The 19,556-nt window shown below is 41.5% G+C and overlaps 1 protein-coding gene across 3 annotated transcripts in view; it reads left to right on the top strand.

The window, feature by feature from the left end:
- The window catches only part of chd1 (chromodomain helicase DNA binding protein 1), a 211,756-nt gene that overhangs the window by 75,668 nt on the left and 116,532 nt on the right, over window positions 1-19,556 (top strand). For 2 of the 3 annotated variants that reach the window (XM_068029756.1, XM_068029757.1), the window contains exons 3-6: window positions 7,055-7,265; window positions 7,671-7,775; window positions 8,752-8,828; window positions 18,550-18,675. In XM_068029756.1, the coding sequence (XP_067885857.1) occupies window positions 7,055-7,265; window positions 7,671-7,775; window positions 8,752-8,828; window positions 18,550-18,675 (519 nt within the window). The remainder of the gene's footprint in view (window positions 1-7,054; window positions 7,266-7,670; window positions 7,776-8,751; window positions 8,829-18,549; window positions 18,676-19,556) is intronic. The other variant, XM_068029758.1, reaches the window with a different exon arrangement.

Here is a 19,556-nt window from a genome sequence, read left to right as displayed (position 1 = left end):
ATCTTAACATGTAAAAGTGGGCAATGTATTAGTGGTATCCTGAACATGAAAAATGAGTGGTTCCTTATAGTTGTGGTCCTTTGCAAACTGAGTGATTCCCATTTCTCCTACAGTTTGGTATGCAACAGGCACCATTACCAAATGAGTCTCTTGTTCCCTTATCAGTGTCCAGTATGTTGATTTGTGCCTGTGCCCACCCCCCTCCCCATTCTCTGCCACCCCCCACACCAAGTACAGCTTGGGCTGTTTTGAAACCAGCAATTGAAACTCAAATTTTAGTTTAGCTTGTAATTTCAAACATATTTAATGTGAATTTCCACAGTGCCAATTTTCAAAAAGAAAATCCTTGATTCTGTTTTGGCTTTGATAATAGTTTTACTGATCTTCATTCAAAATTGGCACATCACAAAATATTTTGACATCAAAAGATTTGGTTCTGTGCAGTTCAGACATCAGCCCTGGCTTTCCTCCCCATCAGATGTTTGTGGGTTCAAGTGTTCCCTCAAGAGTCTTGATTGCTACGCTTTCAGTGGTGCCTCTTTTGAGTAAGATGTTAAACCAATGCCTCGCCTGCCCTCTCAGGTGAATATAAAAAACCCCGTGACACTATTTAAAGTAGTATTCTCTCACTGTCCTGACCAATATTTATCCCTCAATCAACATCAATAAGCTAGATTATCTGGTTATCTCATTGCTGTTTGTGATTTTGCTGTGTGCAAGTGAGTTGCTACGTTTTCTACATTACTGTATTGATTGCCAAAAGTCTATCATTTGCAGTAAAGGGCTTTGAGATGCCGTGAGGTTGTGAAAGGTTAATTTCTTTTTCTTGATAACAATACCGCTATAATGGAAAATAGTTATCCTATGTACTCATTATGTTAGGTTATTTTTGATAGGTTGTACTCTGGAAAAAGTGAGGTGAGTAGGCTTAAGTAGTTCGGTAAGCTTAGATTAATAGTTATAATGAGCTTCTACTCTACTAACAGTTTGATTGGAATATTTGTCACATATTTGAAATGACCTGTGGCAGCATCAGAAATACAGATAGTTTTCTGCAGTTTATATTGACTCATTGGAGTCATGTATGCATTATTCTTTAGAATTGTGAATGGTTTGCACAGAATAGATGTGGAGAGAATGTTTCTACTTGTATGAGAATACAAGATCAATGCTAACAAATTCAATAGGGAAATAGGGAGAAATGTGTTCACTCAGACTGGTTAGAATGTGGAACACCCTACCACAAAAGTGGTTGAGGCAAATAGCTTAGGCGCTTTCAAAAAGGAAACTAGCTGAGTACATGAGAGAAAAGGGAATAGAATGATGCACTGAAAAGCTGAGGTGATCGAGATGGAATGGGAGGAGAGTTGTGTTTCGTATAAACACCAATGCAGCCTAATTGGGCCAGATAACCTGTTTCTGTGCTGTTTATTCTATGTAATTCTCTGTATTCTGGTACTGGTGATTTCACCCCATCATCAGCTGTCGGATTGGTCCTATTGGTAAGAAAGAAATATCTTGCATTTATGTAGTGTCTTATCACATCCTTGGGTGTCGCACCACTGCATAACCAGCTAATTACTTTTAAAGTAGCCTCTGTTGTTATGTAGGCAATGGTAGCAGCAAATGTGCACACAGCAAAGGCACACAAGCATTGAGATGAACAACAACAACTCCCATTTATATAGCACCTTTAATATAGCGCTCATGTGACATATCTTGGGGCATTTTACTATCAGACAATGTTTGACATGGAGCCACATAAGGAGATAGGGCAGATGAAGAGAAAGGTTTTAAGGAGAATTAAGAAGGATTTGAGAGAGAGGAGTAGAGGTTTAGGGAGGGCATTAGAGTTTAGTATCTCAGCAGCTGAAGGCATGCTGCCAGTCGTGGAGCAATTAAAATCGGGGATGCTCGGGGCCAGAATTGGAGGACCGCAGGTATCTTGGAGAGTTGTAGGACTGTTGGAGATTGTGGAGATAGAGGGGGCTGTGGCCATGGAGGGATTTGAAAACAAGGATGAGAATTTTAAAATCGAGTCTTTGCTTAACCCAAAGCCACTGTAGGCCAGTGAGCACAGGTGATGGATGAACAGGACTTGGGAGTTAGCAGACAGACAGCAGAGTTTGGGATGACCTCAAATTTGCAGAGGGTAGAATGTGGAAGGCCAGCCGGGAGTCTGTTGAAATCGTCAAGTCGAGAGTTAGAAAAGGGTTTCAGTAGCAGATGTGTCGAGGCAGGGGTGGAGTGGGACGATACTACTGAAGGTCTTGATTTTGGCATGCGTGTGTGGTCGGAAGCTCATCTCCGGGTCAAATACGGCACCAAGATTGTGAACAGTCTGATTCAGTCTGAAGACAGTTGCCAGGGAGAGGAATGGAGTCGGTGGCTCAGGGACGGAGTTTGTGGCGGGGTTTGAAGACAATGCTTTGGTCTTCCCAATGTTTAATTGGAGTAAATTTCTACTCATCCAGTACTGGATGTTGGATAAGCAGACTGAAAAATAAGAGACAGTGGAGGAGTAGAGAGAGATAGTGCTGCAGTAGAACTGGGTGTCATCAGCATACATATGCAGACTGATGCTGTGTTTTCAGATGATGTTGCTGGTGGGCAGCATGTAGATGAGACAAAGGATGGGGTCAAGGATAGATCTTTGGGGGACTCCAGAGATAATGATGTGGGAGCAAGAAGAAAAGCCATTGTGGGTGATTCTTTGGCTACAACTGGATAGGTAAGAATGGAACCAAGCAAAGACAGTTTTATCTAGCTGGACACTGGAGAGGTATGTTGGCGGAGGATGGTATACTAACAGTGTCGAAAGCTGCAGATAGGTTGAGGAGGGATAATTTATCATGGTCACAGCCACAAAGAATGTCATTTGTGACTTAGATGAGGGCCGTTTCTATACTGTGGCAAGGCTGGAAACCTGATTGGTGAGATTCAAACCTGGAATTGCGGGAAAGATAGGCATGAATTTGGGGGGTGGGGGGGTGGGTGTGGTGGGGATGGTGGCGACAACACATTCAAGGACTGAGATGAAGAACTGGTTAATTTTTTTTTGGTGGAGGGAGAAATGCTGGTTAGGAAATCTGAAGATCTCCCTGATCTTTACAGAAAATCTCATCTGACAATACTATGCATTTTAAATATTCCATTGAAATGTCAGTCTAGATCACGTGCTTAAGACTTGGAATGCGGATTGGACTGAAAACAATCTGACTTGGTGAACAATGCCTTTCATTCCATCTACCTTATTTTTTAATTGAAATCTTCTCGTACCTTCCCCACCAACCCCCAGTTGCATATTCGGCTGCCCTTGAATGTCTCCATGTTTGTCATCTCCTTGCATGGCAATCCATTTCAGGCACTAACTAATCAGTACTTCCTGAAATTGCCTTTTGCAATTTCTTATTCATGTCTCCTTGGTCTTCTGTTCTGCTGCAACCTGAAATAGTGTTTCCTTGTTTGTTCCTATCAGTGGGACTTCCCTGTGTTAATTGACTCCAGGACTAGCAACGTTTCACAGCCATCATCCCTACCCTTAACACCCATAATCCATCTTTGGGGGATATTGGTTTTGAGCCCTTTAAGCCTGTCTATGCAAGTGATATCAAAGTCATGAAATTTAGCTACAGAGCCTCCTATCATGGCATGCTACCAGTGCCTTCTCCAATGAATTCTTCCAGGAAGTGATAATTTATGTTGAGTATTTTCTGTTCACCCTCAGTTTTAATTCTATTTGCACCCTTAAGTGACCTTAGTTCTTATTGGGTAACCCTTTTGCAGGAAGAATTTTTCATTTGGCTTCTACAGCTGTATTTATTTCCAGTTCCCTCTTTACCACTAAATGGTCTTTTAAAAAATATTTTTAGAGATCCTTTATATTTTCCTCACTGGTTTCCTTCACTCTTCTCTCTAAGTCTGTAAAGTTTACTTTCTTTTGTATTCTCTTATATACATTCGCCAATCCTTATTATGTACTTACACTGCACATTGAGTAGAATGGTCTTTAAGAGTGTTCCATTTGTACTAAAATGAAAGATACTGACAGCAATCTGGTTTGAGTGATGACTAACCCATATTTTAATGGCTTTCCTCATCTCAGAACTTGTTCCAGGAATCTATACAGCCCTCCCTTCGACACTATTTCTCTAGTTATGCATTGACATGCTTAATCTGTTCTTGCCTGACCGGTTCTGCATATGGCATTGGAATATTTGTATCTTCGAAATCTTGCATTTCAGTCTAGAACCTAATGCTCCAAGCTCCCTTTGCAAGGCATGCATTCTCCAACAAGAACTTGCATTACTTGGTACTTTTACCAGCCAAGCCATTTTACGAAGGAATCCTGTAGAAATAACTGGAGACGTGGAAATGAGGTTGGGACAGTGACTGTAGGCTAGCTTGAAACAGTGGATTTTGAGGAAATTTTGAACAATAACAGAGAACTAGAGAGGCAAGGAATTTAGGGAGAAAGTTCCACAGAGAAGGGCTGAGATTTTGGGATGCACAGGAGGCTGGAGTGGGAAGAGAAAACAACTCTGGGATGAGGGTTAATATGGCTGGAGAAGGTTGTGGGGGTGCTGATGTATAAAGCCATAGAAAGAATTGAAGATGCAGATAAGGATTTTAAATTGGGGATAGAGGGCGACAGTGCAGGTCTGAGAGGATGGGAGAGTGGGTCTACATGCAGGACAGGATATGGACCACTCAGTTTTGGACAAGTTGCAGTTTGTAGAGGGTGAACAGTGGAAAACCAACAAAACGAGTACTGGCAAAGTCAAGTCTGGATGTGACATTGGTTATTATGAGAGTCATAATTTTGTCTAGTTTCCCTCTCTTAACTAAAGTTTTTTTTATTCTCTCTGCTATATGTCTCATGCAATAGCACTAAGGAGGCAAGACACCAGTTAGGCCTTTAGGTCATTGCTGCCTATCCTTCTTTACTAACCTATGCCAGCTCTGAATTATTGTCTCTGTCTGTTCTGCCATGGGTATGCAATTGCTGTATGACAGCATGCTTACCCTCCCTTATGCCTACATCTGTGTCCTCCTCATAGGTAACAAGAACAATCTGACTTATCATACAAGTGCATCCCCACAGAATTTCCTGTATTGTTCCTCCTGTCTTCTCCCTCACCCATTTCCTTCCCTTACGTCCACAATTTCTTTCTGTGGCGTTACCACTTTCTTGGGTTTATCTTCCAGAAATAATTGCTCCCCATATAGAGACATTTAAAGTTCCAAAGTAGTTCATATTACATTTTCTGTAGAATATATAAGTATTCAGACCAGTATAGTCCATGGATCAAGTTTTTTTTCATTACTTAAAACTAATATTCCAATAAAAACCACATTGTTTAAGTGTTTGCCCTACTTTTAGTTTATGGGATCATTATGTGAATTAAAAAATGTTTTCTGATAAGTGAAAGGAGCTCATAGACCTTTTTTTCCTAAGATTGACATCATCTGTTCAGCGGCTACAAAGGGAACCTTCCGTTCTCATTCCCTACCAAGCCACATAGCCCCAATGCTCCCTCCTTCCCTGCCCCAGAACTTGCATCGTTGTCTAATATTTCTCCTATCTCCCATATGCCCTCTCAGAGCTCATCTTGACCATGATTCCCACCTCCTGCTCTCTCAACCCTCTTCCCACTAAACTGCTGACCACTTCATTTCCCTTAATGACCCCATGCTAGCTATAGTGCAGACTGTTCTCTCTCCCTTTCAATTCTGCCGTCTTCATCCCCGTCTTCAAAAATAAAAACCTATCCATCCTTGCAAACTATCACCGCATCTGCAACCTCTTTTTTCGCTCCAAAGTCCTTGAATGTGTTTTTGCCTCCCACATGTGTCCAGTTTTCCCACAACTCTACATTTGAACCTCTTCAAACATGCTTCCGCCCTGGCACAGCAGTGTAGTGGTTCTAATCAAAGTCACAAATTATATCCTATGTGTCTGTAGCTATAGTGCACAGTTCTTCTTCATCCTTCTCTCTTGGTCTGCAACCTTTGATACAAGTGGCCACACCAGCTTTCTCTAACACCTCACCTCCATTGTCCAGCTGAGTGGAGCTGCCTTGCCTGGTTCCACTCTTACCTATTCAGTCATAGCCAGAGAATCTCCCACAATGGCTTCTCTTCCTGTCCCCGTGCCGTTACCTATATGGGAGACTCCATGTACTTGCTGCCCTTTTGTACCACCTTTGGAAAACACAACATCCATTTCCGCACGCATGCTGAAGACTGCCAGCTCTACCTCATCAGCACCACTCTTGACTCCTCCACTATTTCTGTGTCAAATTGCATGTCCAATATCCAGTCCTGGATGCAATGATACTTTCTTGAATTAAACATCGGGAAGACTGCAGCCATTGACTTTGCTCCCTGCCACAAATTCCATATCCAGCTCCCCTAACTTCCTATCTTCCGTCCTCCATAAATTTAAACACACCCAAAGCTTTCTTGCAAAAATCCTGACTTGCACCAAGTCCTGTTCACCCATCACACCTATGCTTATTGACCTACATTGGTTCCCCATGCAGTGACACCTTGATTTTAAAATTCTCTTCCTGGTGTTCAAACCTCTGCTTCCTATCTCTGTAATTTCCTCCAGTCCTACAACTCTGGGAACTCTGCTTTCCTCCAACTCTGGGCTGTTTTGCATTCCCCATTTCCTTCACCCCACCATTGGTGGTTGTGCCTTCAGGTGTCCAGCCCCGATCCCTGGAATTCCTTCCCTAAATCTCTTCTCCCCTCCACCACTCGTGCTTTTAAAATGCCCCTTTGAAGTTACTTCTTTGACCTACCTTTTGGTCACCTGATCTAGCATCTGCTTCTTTGGCTTTGTCAGTTTTTGTCTGGTTGCGCTCTTGTGAAACGCCTTTGGTTGTTTAACTATGTTAAAAGTGTTGTGCAAATGCAAGTTTTTGTTCTGGTTTCCAGACCTGTTTATAGAAATCTATTCCAAAATGTTAGATACGATTTAATTGTAGAGAAGATTTGGTCACATTGTCTGATCTGTATTAGTAAAATTCAGAATTTTTCTTTTTAGCCAATCAGACAAGGAATCTGGCTCAAGCTCTGGGAGCAGCAGTGATGGAAGCAGCAGCCAATCAGATAGCAATGACTCCAGTGACTCTGATAGCGGTTCAGACTCAGGCAGCCAATCTGATTCTGATTCATCTGGTTCAGAAAGTAACGCGTCATCATCCAGAGGAAAGAGACCAGTTGAGAGCAAAATTCCAAAAACTGATGGAGCAGAGGTGAATACAATTAGTATGTTGTGTGACTAATTCATATTTGTCTGATTTTAATTTTAAGAAATGGTCCTTGAAATTGGAGTTGGTGTATCTCAGTCCTTGGAATTCCACACAAAGTACTCTGCATGATACAATAAATTACAAACTACAATTGGGCAGAAAATATAAAACAATTGGGGGCAGGAAAATTTTAAATGTTTGCATTAACCTTTAGATTGCTAGAAAAGCTGTAAGGCAAGAATAAGTCCTTACCGAGTAGCTCAAAAAGAAACTATTGACTTGAAATCTTTCAAACGTACCAGCTTGTGTGCAGAGGGAGGCGGTGACATTCTGTGCTATCAATACTTCACGGGTTTGGATGATGATTGCAAGTTTTGAATTTTGACCGTTTTCCCTCTTCTATTGCAGTTTTGGAAATCGAATCCAAGTATTTTAGCTGTACAGAGATCTGCCATGATAAGGAAGCAGCAACAACTACAGCAGCAACATCTTTCTTCAAACAACAGTTCAGAGGTTTGAAATTTAATTAAAATTAGTAACTGAGAGGCATTTATTACACTAGAGCAGGTAATTATTGAACTGTGATAAGGCTACCAAAGTGGACTCGATTGGCCGTGTAGCCTCCTTCTGTGCCACAAGTGAATCAGTGAGCCAATACAACAATGAGTTTGTAGCAAGGTAATACTAGCAAACTGGGAATTCACATTGACTATTATTGAAGCATAATCATTCAATTCAAATTGGGCATCAAATCATTAGCCAATGGGACCAAACTAATTTTTTAATGAAAATTCTAAGCACAGTTCACATCGTGCTCTGTTTTGTCTCTTTCTTGCCATCCTATCATTTGCAATTAGAGTTGTATTCAATGCCAGGCATAGTGAAGCGGTTATGAAGGCTACTGGAAATCTATCCAGTGTCGGTACGGTAACACAGTAGTTCGCCAAGAAACATAACACGGCCTGATATACTTCAATGTCTAATTTTACAAATAATCAAGGTCAAAACAATATCAACTTTATTTTTATGGAGAAGTCTTAATTAAAATTTTATCTTGGAAATATTATGAAGTATCCTCAGTGCCTGTTCTGCTTGTCTCTAACATCACTCAATCCAAAATTTCAGGTGCAGCTATTAAATTACAAAGGAATTTGAAAAGGGGATCAAAATTTACTGTTGTAGTGTGATCATGAGTGGGAATTGATCTTGTACAGTATCTGAACTATACTGTATAGAAATTTTTATGGGTAAAAGTTAATTAGATTAGTTTTGAGCTTGATTTTCGAGTGGATCCTACTGTTAAATGCATAATCTATAGATTTGGTGTCTAACCTTTATCTGTTCGTTTAAATGGTATTGTCATTTTGCAGTATACCTTAAATTGGTGAAAGTAACATTGACTCCACAACTGTTCACAAAATCTGTTTTTGTAACTGTGGAGCTTAGTATATTTGAGGAAATTTATTTTGTACTATATTTTATGTTTCAGCAGGAATCATCAAGCAGTGAAGATTCTGACGATGATTCGTCCTCGGAGAACACTGCCAGACATGTGAAACGCAGAGAGTAAGCCTATATTTCTATCGATTGTTTATGATTAAATGTGTCTTTTATTATCTTTCACAGCTGATCTGTTCTTAACATATTTGCAGAAAGTTTTCTGAAGTCGGTGTGTGGAGAAAGTAATTTTGTGTAAGATTTACAGTAGAACGACAGGTGAATATAAACGGAGATCATTAATTAAATTTCCTGTATCACCTTGAATGCAGTCCCCAAAAATCAAAGCTCTAAATACCTGTCATCTGAAAAGCAATTCTCCTGTCCACTTTGCTCTTAAATCTCATGCGTGCTGTCTCCCACGCGCTCACTTGCTCTTTCTGGCGCACTCTCTTGCTGCCTCTCTGTCCCTTGTTTCCTCTGTTTCTCTCTTCACCCCTCCCCATTGCAATCCTTGTTTCGTTTTGATCTTGTACAGTATCTGAACTATACTGCATATAAATTTTTATGGGTAAAGGTTAATCAGATTAGTTTCTTTGCAGTCATTACTCCATGGAACTACTTTATTCCGTGTAACCTCCAAGTGTACAAATTTATGATCCTCCTCGATTCACTTTCATTTGCTCGTGTGGATAAACACTGACATGAACTGACTGGGCTGAATTCCCTGTTTCCATGTTATAACTTCACTATATTGTAACTCTCTGTTCCCTAAAACCTCAAAATAGGGGACCTCCTTTCCTCCCTGCCTTGTTTTCTCTTTCCGTTAACAGGGATTTAAAGCCAAACTTGTCATCGCTTTGACTTATTTTCTTCATACCTTGATATGCTGTGTCATGGCTTTGACCTTTATGTAGGTTTCTCAATTTGAAGATAACTAAATTTTCAAATACCCTTTAATACATGTGATTTCAAGGAAAATCTTTGTCTAGAAATGGTTACGAGATCATAGCATTTTACACAACAGAAGAAGCCCATATGGCTCATTGCATCTGCACCATCTCGCTGAGAGCATTGTCCATTTAGTTCCATTTCTTGGTCCTCTCCCCAAAACATTTTCAATTTTACTTTATTTCTGCATTAATATTTATGCACTTCCCTTTTAAAAACTGATATGGATTCTCCTCCCACCACTGTTTCTGTAGGGTGTTCCATGTCCTTGCAGTCCTCTATAATTTAAAAATAATGTTCCTAATCTCTTCCTTCATCCTTTTTGTGAGATCTTAAATTCATGCCCCCTATTTACTGACACTAATCAGTGGAAATATTTTTCTAATTACTTTATCAAAAACTTCAGTTTTGAATATCTCTATCAGATTGTGTCTCAACCTTCTAAATTCTTTTTGAAAAAGCCCCAGTTTCTCTAGTCATTCCTCATTATTATAGCCTCCAAATGTGAGTATTATCTTAGATGACACTAAGTTAGAAGGCACAGTAAATGTGTGGATAGGAGCAGGAAATTGCAAAGGGACGTAGACAGAATAAGTGGGCAAAACTATGGTAAATGGTGTTTAATGTGTGGAAGTGTGAGGTAATACATTTTAAATCTAAGGAAGACAAATCAAAATATTTTGTGAACAGGGAGAGACTGCAAAATGTGGATGAGAAAAGGATTTTATGTGCTTATACAAATCAGTAAAAGCAGTGCACAGTTAATCAAACAAGTAAATGGAGTGTTGGCCTTTATCTCAAGGGGGCTGGAATACACAGGGAAGAAACTTGTGCTTTAGTTGCACAGACCTTGGTCAGACCCCAGCTAGATTATGGTGTTCAATTTTGGACACTGCACCTCAGGAAGGATTTATTGGTCTTGGAAGGGAGTACAGTGATACCAGGGCTTTTAAAGGTTAAATTATAAAGACAGGCTAGTGAACTATCCTGTGCTCAGGATAGTTCTAACTGTGACAGTCCTAAACAACAGGATCAAACTGCTCCAGCTGCTAAACCTTCCCATTGACATCTCTCTTGTGAACGAAAGAGGTGTCACTTTTTGCTGGGAAAATTTGTAAAAGACAACTGGAAAGAAGATCCTTTCAGATGTCAGTTGAGTCCCACCTGGGAATTGAATCATGTTTTGAGTAAGCTTAATTTCAGCCAGAATGGTTTGAATTGTTAGTATGATCTTATGTCTCCCACATTCTGCACACAGTATTAGTAAATTTAAGTCTTTAGCAGTTGATCAAAGCCAGCACGAGAGTTTAGATGTTCAGCTTCTTTCTTTGAGTGGTGTAGTCCAGTTTGCACGCAAGATTTGATAAATGGATTGGGTTACCTTTATTGGTAATGTTTTGTATGCCATTAATGAAATTGTCTTTGATTCTTTCACTGATCTGATAGTGCTTTAACTTGTGTTCCATTGCTCTCCCTGTTACATTTGTTCTTAATGTTTCCTTCGGTCAAAGTACTACAGGTGTGATTCAGATTATATTCAATGTGTACAGGGCAGTCACAGAAATCACCCTTTCAAAATTGCAGTAAAATGAGTGTATTTCTTAAAGGCACAGTTATTTTTTTTCCCATTCCCCTGTCTTCCCCCAACCCTGTAAGATGTCAACTATTCATATTTGTTTTAGAAATTTCTACATGTGCTTTGTTCATTCGAATAGAAATCCTTTCTAAATAATAGCTCCCGAGTTTATGGAAGCTCCTACAATTTTTACCCAAATTAATGCAAGCTACGTTTTTGTGGACACGGCAACTGATTAATTCAGTCCAGTACTGCCTTATCAGTCACAGCTGGCAAAAGAATTGACCTGGACACTTCATGCTATTGGAAATCTAAAAATTAGATGTTTAGAAGATGATACATCTTAAAATATTTTTATTTATGCTTGCAACTGATCATGAAAAGAAGGGGTGCCCTGGCATCAGTGATACTGCAGGGAAGTTACCAGGGCTCATCAACATAAACATCCAGGTTATCTTTTCTTGGTAGCCTTTTGAAGTCCCTTTTTTAATGCTGTCCCTATCCAGGCACAACTTTAAAGGTGTTCATATGAAATAAATTGAAATTCTCTGATACTTCTGGTGCAAACATTGACCTTATCTACATCATCAACAACAACTTGCATTTTTATAGCACCATTAACGCAGCAAACTGTCGCAAGGCACATCACAGGAGCATTTTCGACAGTGAGCCACATGAGATTTTTTTTTTTGTTCATTCATGGGATGTGGGCATCACTGGCTATGCCAGCATTTATTGCCCATGAGAAGGTGGTGGTGAGCTGCCTTCTTGAACCGCTGCAGTCCATGTGGGGTAGGTACACCCACAGTGCTGTTAGGAAGGGAGTTCCAGGATTTTGACCCAGCGACAATGAAGGAACAGCGATATAGTTCCAAGTCAGGATGGTGTGTGACTTGGACGAGAACTTGCAGGTGGTGATGTTCCCATGTATCTGCTGCTCTTGTCCTTCGAGGTGGTAGAGGTCGCGGGTTTGGAAGGCGCTGTCGAAGGAGCCTTGGTGCGTCGATGCAGTGCATCTTGTAGATGGTACACACTGCTGCCACTGTGCGTCAGTGGTGAGGGAGTGAATGTTTGTAGATGGGGTGCCAATCAAGTGGGCTGCTTTGTTCTGGATGGTGTCGAGCTTCTTGAGTGTTGTTGGAGCTGCACCCATCCAGGCAAGTGGAGAGTATTCCATCACACTCCTGACTTGTGCCTTGTAGATGGTGGACAGGCTTTGGGGAGTCAGGAGGTGAGTTACCCGCTGCAGGATTCCTAGCCTCTGACCTGCTCTTGTAGCCATGGTATTTATATGGCTTCTCCAGTTCAGTTTCTGGTCAATGGTAGCCCCTAGGATGTTGATAGTGGGGGATTCAGCGATGGTAATGCCATTGAATGTCAAGGGGAGATGGTTAGATTCTCTCTTGTTGGAGATGGTCATGGCCTGGCACTTGTGTGGTGCAAATGTTACTTGCCACTTATCAGCCCAAGCCTGGATATTGTCCAGGTCTTGCTGCATTTCTACACGGGCTGCTTCTGTATTTGAAAAGTTGCGAATGGTGCGGAACATAGTGCAATCATCAGCGAACATCCCCACTTCTGACCTTATGATTGAAGCAGCTGAAGATGGTTGGGCCTAGGACACTACCCTGAGGAACTCCTGCAGTGATATCCTGGAGCTGAGATGACTGACCTCCAACAACCACAGCCATCTTCCTTTGTGCTAGGTATGACTCCAACCAGCAAAGAGCTTTCTCCCTGATTCCCATTGACTCCAGTTTTGCTAGGGCTCCTTGATGCCATACTCAGTCAAATGCTGCCTTGATGTCAAGGGCAGTCACTCTCACCTCACCTCTTGAGTTCAGCTCTTTTATCCATGTTTGAACCAAGGCTTTAATGAGGTCAGGAGCTGAGTGGCCCTGGTGGAACCCAAACTGAGCATCACTGAGCAGGTAATTGCTAAGCAAGTGCTGCTTGATGGCACTGTTGATAACACCTTCCATCACTTTACTGATGATTGAGAGTAGACTGATGGGGCGGTAATTGGCTGGGTTGGACTTGTCCTGCTTTTTGTGTACAGGACATACCTGGGAAATTTTCCACATTGCCGGGTCGATGCCAGTGCTGCAGCTATACAGGAACAGCTTGGCTAGGGGTGCGTCAAGTTCTGGAGCACAGGTCTTCAGTACTATTGCCGGAATATTGTCAGGACCCATAGCCTTTGCAGTATCCAGTGCCTTCAGTCGTTTCTTGATATCACGCGGAGTGAATCGAATTGGCTGAAGTCTGGCATCCGTAATGCTGAGGACTTCAGGAGGGGGCTGAGATGGATCATCAACTCGGCACTTCTGGCTGAAGATTGTTGCAAATACTTCTGTCTTATCTTTCGCACTGATGTGCTGGACTCCCCCATCATTGAGGATGGGGATATTTGTGGAGCCACCTCCTCCAGTTAGTTGTTTAATTGTCCACCACCATTCACGACTGGATGTGGCAGGACTGCAGAGCTTAGATCTGATCCATTGGTTATGGGATCGCTTAGCTCTGTCTATCACATGCAGCTTATGCAGTTTGGCGTGCAAGTAGTCCTGGGTTGTAGCTTCACCAGGTTGACACCTCATTTTGAGGTATGACTGGTGCTGTTCCTGGCATGCCCTCTGCACTCTTCATTGAACCAGGGTTGGTCTCCTGGCTTGATGGTAATGGTAGAGTGGGGTATATGCCGGGCCATGCGGTTACAGATTGTGGTTCAGTACAATTCTGCCGGTGCTGATGGCCCACCGCGCCTCATGGATGATGGATGCCCAGTTTTGCTTTGCTAGATCTGTTCGAAATCTATCCCATTTAGCACAGTGATAGTGCCACACAACACGATGGACGGTATACTCAATGTGAAGTCGGGACTACCAATACAGTCATGGACAGAAGCATCTGCGGCAGGCAGATTGGTGAGGACAAGGTCAAGTATGTTTTTCCCTCGTGTTGGTTCCCCCACCACCTGCCGCTGACCCAGTCTGGCAGATATGTCCTTTAGTACTCGGCCAGCCCGGTCAGTAGTGGTGCTACCGAGCCACTCTTGGTGATGGACATTGAAGTCCCCCACCCAGACTGCATTTTGTGCCCTTACTACCCTTAGTGCTTCCTCCAAATGGTGTTCAACGTGGAGGAGTACTGACTCATCAGCTGAAGAAGGGCAGTACGTGGTAATCAGTAGGAGGTACCTTGCCCATGTTTGATCTGATGCCATGAGACTTCATGGGGTCCAGAGTCAATGTTGAGGACTCCCAGGGCAATTCCCTCCCTACTGTAGACCACTGTCCCGCCACCTCTGCTGGGTCTGTCCTGCTAGTGGGACAGAACATACCTGGGGATGGTGATGGCAGTGTCTGGGACATTATCTGTAAGGTATGATTCCATGAGTATGACTATGTCAGGCTGTTGCTTGACTAGTCTGTGGGACAGCTCTCCCAACTTTGGCACAAGCCCCCAGATGTTGGTAAGGAGGACTTTGCAGGGTCGACAGGGCTGGGTGTGCTGTTGTTGTTTCCGGTGCCTAGGTCGATGCCAGGTGGTCCGTCCGGTTTCATTCCTTTTCATTGACTTCATAGCGGTTAGATACAACTGAGTGGCTTGCTAGGCCATTTCACAGGGCATGTAAGAGTTAACCGCATTGCTGTGGGTCTGGAGTCACATATAGGCCAGACCAGGTAAGGACAGCAGATTTCCTTCCCTAAACGACATTAGTGAACCAGATGGGTTTTTACAACAATCGACAGTGATTTCATGGTCATCATTAGACTAGCTTTTAATTCCAGATTTATTAATTAAATTCAAATTCCACCTTCTGCTGCGGTGGGATTCGAACCCATGTCTCCAGATCAATACCCTGGGTCTCTGGGTTACTAGTCCAGTGATAATACCGCTATGCCACCACTTCCCCCGGAGGAGCAGATGACCAAAAGATTGGTGCAAGAGGTAGATTCTGAGGAGAGTTTTCGAGGGGGACGGAGAGATTTAGGGAGGGAATTGCAGAAGTTAAGGCCTCTGCAGCTGAAGGCATGGCGACCAATATGGCATGAATAAGATTGGAGTTGTGGGAGGGGCCAGAATTTGAGGAGCACAGATATCTCAGATTGGAGAAGGCTATAGACAAAGATAAGACGAAACCATAGATGGATTGAAAACAAGGATGAAAATTTTTAAATGGCTTTGCTCAACTGGGAGCCATTATAGTTCAGCAAGTACACAGGTGATGGGTGAATGGAACTTGGGTGGTGAAAGGCAGCATTGCAAACTCAGGAGAATTCTGCTAATGTGGTTACAGGTTGTAAGACTTGGGTCTGTATCATGAGCCAATGCATTCAAACAAATTTAAAAAGTGTGGTTCCTTCACCTGCCATTCAGCTTCTTTTCCCTTTGGTTAATTTCCCTGTTTGGAAATGATCATCTTCATTTGTTTAGACCAGTTAGTTCTACGCTTGAATTTTTGGCCTGATCACACAGCACTATTAATGTCCTCACCCTTAACTGTCCAAGGATCTTTGGGGATTTCCAGGTGCATTATCTCCTCATTGTTTATCCTTCTCCCTGCAGTAAGATGCTGCAGCCTCTGCTTGGCATCTCACGAATGAGGCAGCTCAGATTGGGACTTGAGTGATGACTCAAAGCCCCATCTGTCACCACTTGACAACAATTGGTGTTGGTGCTATTGACAATTTGTCTCTGCTCTTAACAAGATTTTGAAGAAAAAACACAAAATTTGTTCGTGCTGTGATTATTTGAAAAATCAGAACTTGGAGAGTGGTAATGGAAAAAAAAAATAATTTTGGCATTGTAAATAATTGTAGAGGTTGAAACTGTAGACAAAACGTTGTTACGATCAGGTGAGAAGGGGTCGAAGGGTTCCCCTTTCTCCTTGTTTGACCACAACAGATTTATTTCTTTTTAAGTGGATATGCTTGCCAATTCAGTGAATGTTTAAGCCGTAAAAGAGCCAATCAGCCAGGTTCTGTTGAGTTTAATAAAGAAAGAGGTTAGCTTTATTGTGCTTAAACTGATCTAAGTAAAAATAATAAAAATACACTCCAACTTTCTTTTTTTGTCTCTCTGTCTCACACACACAAATAAATAGGTTACAGAGTGGGGAAGGATAGATTGGATGAATTAGAGTCGCGAGAAATAAAAGGGGTATACTGTCTGTGGAGGTTGGTGACTCAGCTAGCTTCAGGCTGAATTCAGTGGTTCTGAAGCTTTCGGTCTGTCGAGGTGAACGCAGATTCGGTGGTTCTCCGGGAGACAGCAATGTAATTGAATTCCTTCAAGGGAGATCTCTCTGTCCTTTTCGGAAAGTTCTCTCTCTCTAGCTCCCCCTCAGGCTTAAGTAATTAAGTGCAGTGAGCATCGATCGGTGAACAGACTAACACAGATCAATTAAACCACTGAACACTACAGTCCGCAGCAGGGAATATACCTCGGCGCTCACGGTCAGCAGGCAGAGTTCAAATCGTGCAAGGTTTGAGTGGTTCGTCTCCACCAGTTTAATATTCAGGTTTTTGGCCGGTGGTTTAAAAAATTATCATTCAACCAAGTCACAAACACAATTAAGTGCCTTTACTTTAGTGCCAGAAGCATTAGGAGCAAAATACTGAAAATAATTGAAAGCAAATGTAGCAGATGTCATAGGGATTGCAGAAGCATGGTTCATGCAAGAAGATTAAAATTAATTTGATAGCGCGATATAGATTGCTAAACAGTGATGAAGCGATAGATTGGATTTACAGTAATCTAGATGTGAACCATTTCAGGAAGGAAAAAATGAAATTATATGGTTGAAAAATTTTTAAAAGGCAAAGGCATGGATTAATAATTGGGTTCCACTGCAAATCTACTAAGGTATATAAAGGAAGTCAATAGCACCTTGCATGTTGAGTTTAGATAGGTGTATTGTTAATATAATATAATAATGGTGACATCAATCCATTGATATTAACTGGAAATGCCCAATTGGAAGTACAACGATTGAATCTGAGTTTGCAAGGGTGGCACAAGACTTCTTGACACAGCATGCCACAGACTTTCCTTGGGTGTGCTCCCATCTAGACTTGAAAAAAATCAGATGCCATCCATAATCCATAGGTATTGGAACCTCTGGGGATAAATAACCATAATATGATCAAGTGTGACACTTTCTGACAATGAGTACTAGCAAGGGCTGAGATGAAAATAATCTCAAGAAGGCAAATTTTGATGGAATCAGGGATGAACTAAAAGAAACTAAGGGTATAATCCTGATTAAAAATTGAAGAAAAATTGAAAATATTAAAAACCATATAAAATGTGCAAAAAAAGTATATACAAAAGAGAAGCACAAGCTAAACCAGCAGTCTGCAATGGCTAAACAGAAATTAAAATAGATATTTGGAAGAAAACCATAATATTTAAAACCCAGAGGGAAAAGGAAGAAGAACTTTGATAAGGAAATGTTAAAAGGAGTTAAAAAGGTTTCAAAATGAAAGGCATTGGAGAGAAATACAGCAAAAATTGTTAGCACCATAATGAATACAATAATAGAGGGAGAGTTAAATAAAAATAAAAGATAAAATGATGGAATAATTGAAGATGGATTGGTTCAAATGTCATCTTTAAGTTCAATGTGTTCACTCACATTGGTCAAGAAATGTGAATCAACAAATTAAGATTTCTGAGACTGACAATCAAAGACAGTGTCTTAAAACCTTTAACATTTGATTTGTAAGATAGGGTGAATGAATACTTGAACTGAACTATTGCAACATTGATGTGGATTTCTGCCAAATATCAGTTTCCTATCAGTAACTTGCTAACGTAAGCTTAAAAATAGTCTCCCTACAACTGTTGTAGACTTGTAAAGTGGATGTGCATATGGAATGATCCATTACTGGTGACTAGAATACTTTGGAGTGGAAACTGGTTTAAATATGCATTTCACTTTTTAATAAAACTTAGTCTTAGAATGAAAAATATAAAAGTACAATCTTTACATGTGAACTAAATATATTTTGGGTATTGGCAAGTCGAGTAATTTTTTTTCCCTCTTCACTGGATGTGGGTGATATTGAGAAAATCACATTTATTGCCCATTCCTTGTCCTGAGGTGGTGGTGAGCCTTTTTGAAGCAGTGCAATCCTTCTGATGATGGTGCTTCCACAATAGTAGGTAGGCTGTTCTGGATATTGACCCAGCAACAATGAAGGAATAATGTGTGTTCAGAAACTGCTGAGGGTAGGTAGGTTGGTCTGCTTAAGCATTTCACGTCATATTATGTTTTCATGAGAATTCTCTCGTGATTATATTTCATTTCTCTAGTGAAGACTGGCAGATGTCTGGTTCCGGTTCTGAGGAGGAGGAAGATCGAGAGAAGAGTACCTCAGGAGACAGCGAGTCTGACTACCAGCCCGACAACAAAGTAAAAAGCAGGAAACCTCAGAACAGGTAACAGTTTAAGGAAACTCCATTTAAGAGGTATTCAGCTCCACCCAGATGCTCATTAAATAGCTCTGTCATACATTAGTTCATTCACTAGTCTGTGCTGTTAACTGATCTCCACTGAAACAATATTAATGCTCGCTAGGTTAGGGAGGAAAAAACTGGGAAGGTTTCTCATTTTTGTGCACTATTCCATGCCCCTTGTTAGAAGTAAGTACGTGTGAATGTCAGGTGACAACAGGATTGTGCTTGGATGTTATGCCCTCCTAATTCTAGGTATCCATCCCACATTCTTTGTCAAGGCTAATAGAGTCGTACAGCATAGAAACAGGCCCTTCGGCCCACCGCGTCCATGCCGATCATAATGCCTATCTATACTAATCCCACCTGCCTGCATTAATTCTGTATCCCTCTGTGGTTTGCTCATTCAAGTACCTGTCCAGATGCCTCTTAAATGTTGCTACTGTTCCTGCCTCCACCACCTCCTCAGGCAGCTCATTCCAGATACCAACTATTCTTTGTGTGAAACATTTACCCCTTTGATTCCCTTTAAACCTCCTCCCTCTCACCTTAAATTTATGCCCTCTAGTTTTAGTCACCCCTACCATGGGAAACAGACTCTGGCTATCTACCCTATCTATGCCTCTCATAATTTTATATACCTCAATCATGTCCCCTCTCAGCCTCCTTCACTCCAGGGAAAACAGACCCAGCCTATCCAATCTCTCTTTATAACTCAAGCCCTCCAAACCAGGCAACATCCTTGTGAATCTTTTCTGCACCCTTTTTAGCTTAATCACATCTTTCCTGTAGTGCGGCGACCAGAACTGCACACAGTATTCCAAATGCGGCCTAACCAGCGTTATGTACAACAGTAACATGACGTC

Source organism: Heterodontus francisci, chromosome 4, assembly GCF_036365525.1.
Source record: "Heterodontus francisci isolate sHetFra1 chromosome 4, sHetFra1.hap1, whole genome shotgun sequence".
Classification (NCBI taxonomy): Eukaryota; Metazoa; Chordata; class Chondrichthyes; order Heterodontiformes; family Heterodontidae; genus Heterodontus; species Heterodontus francisci.
Note: the sequence above shows the minus strand (reverse complement) of the source record. Positions and strands in the feature narration are given on the sequence as shown.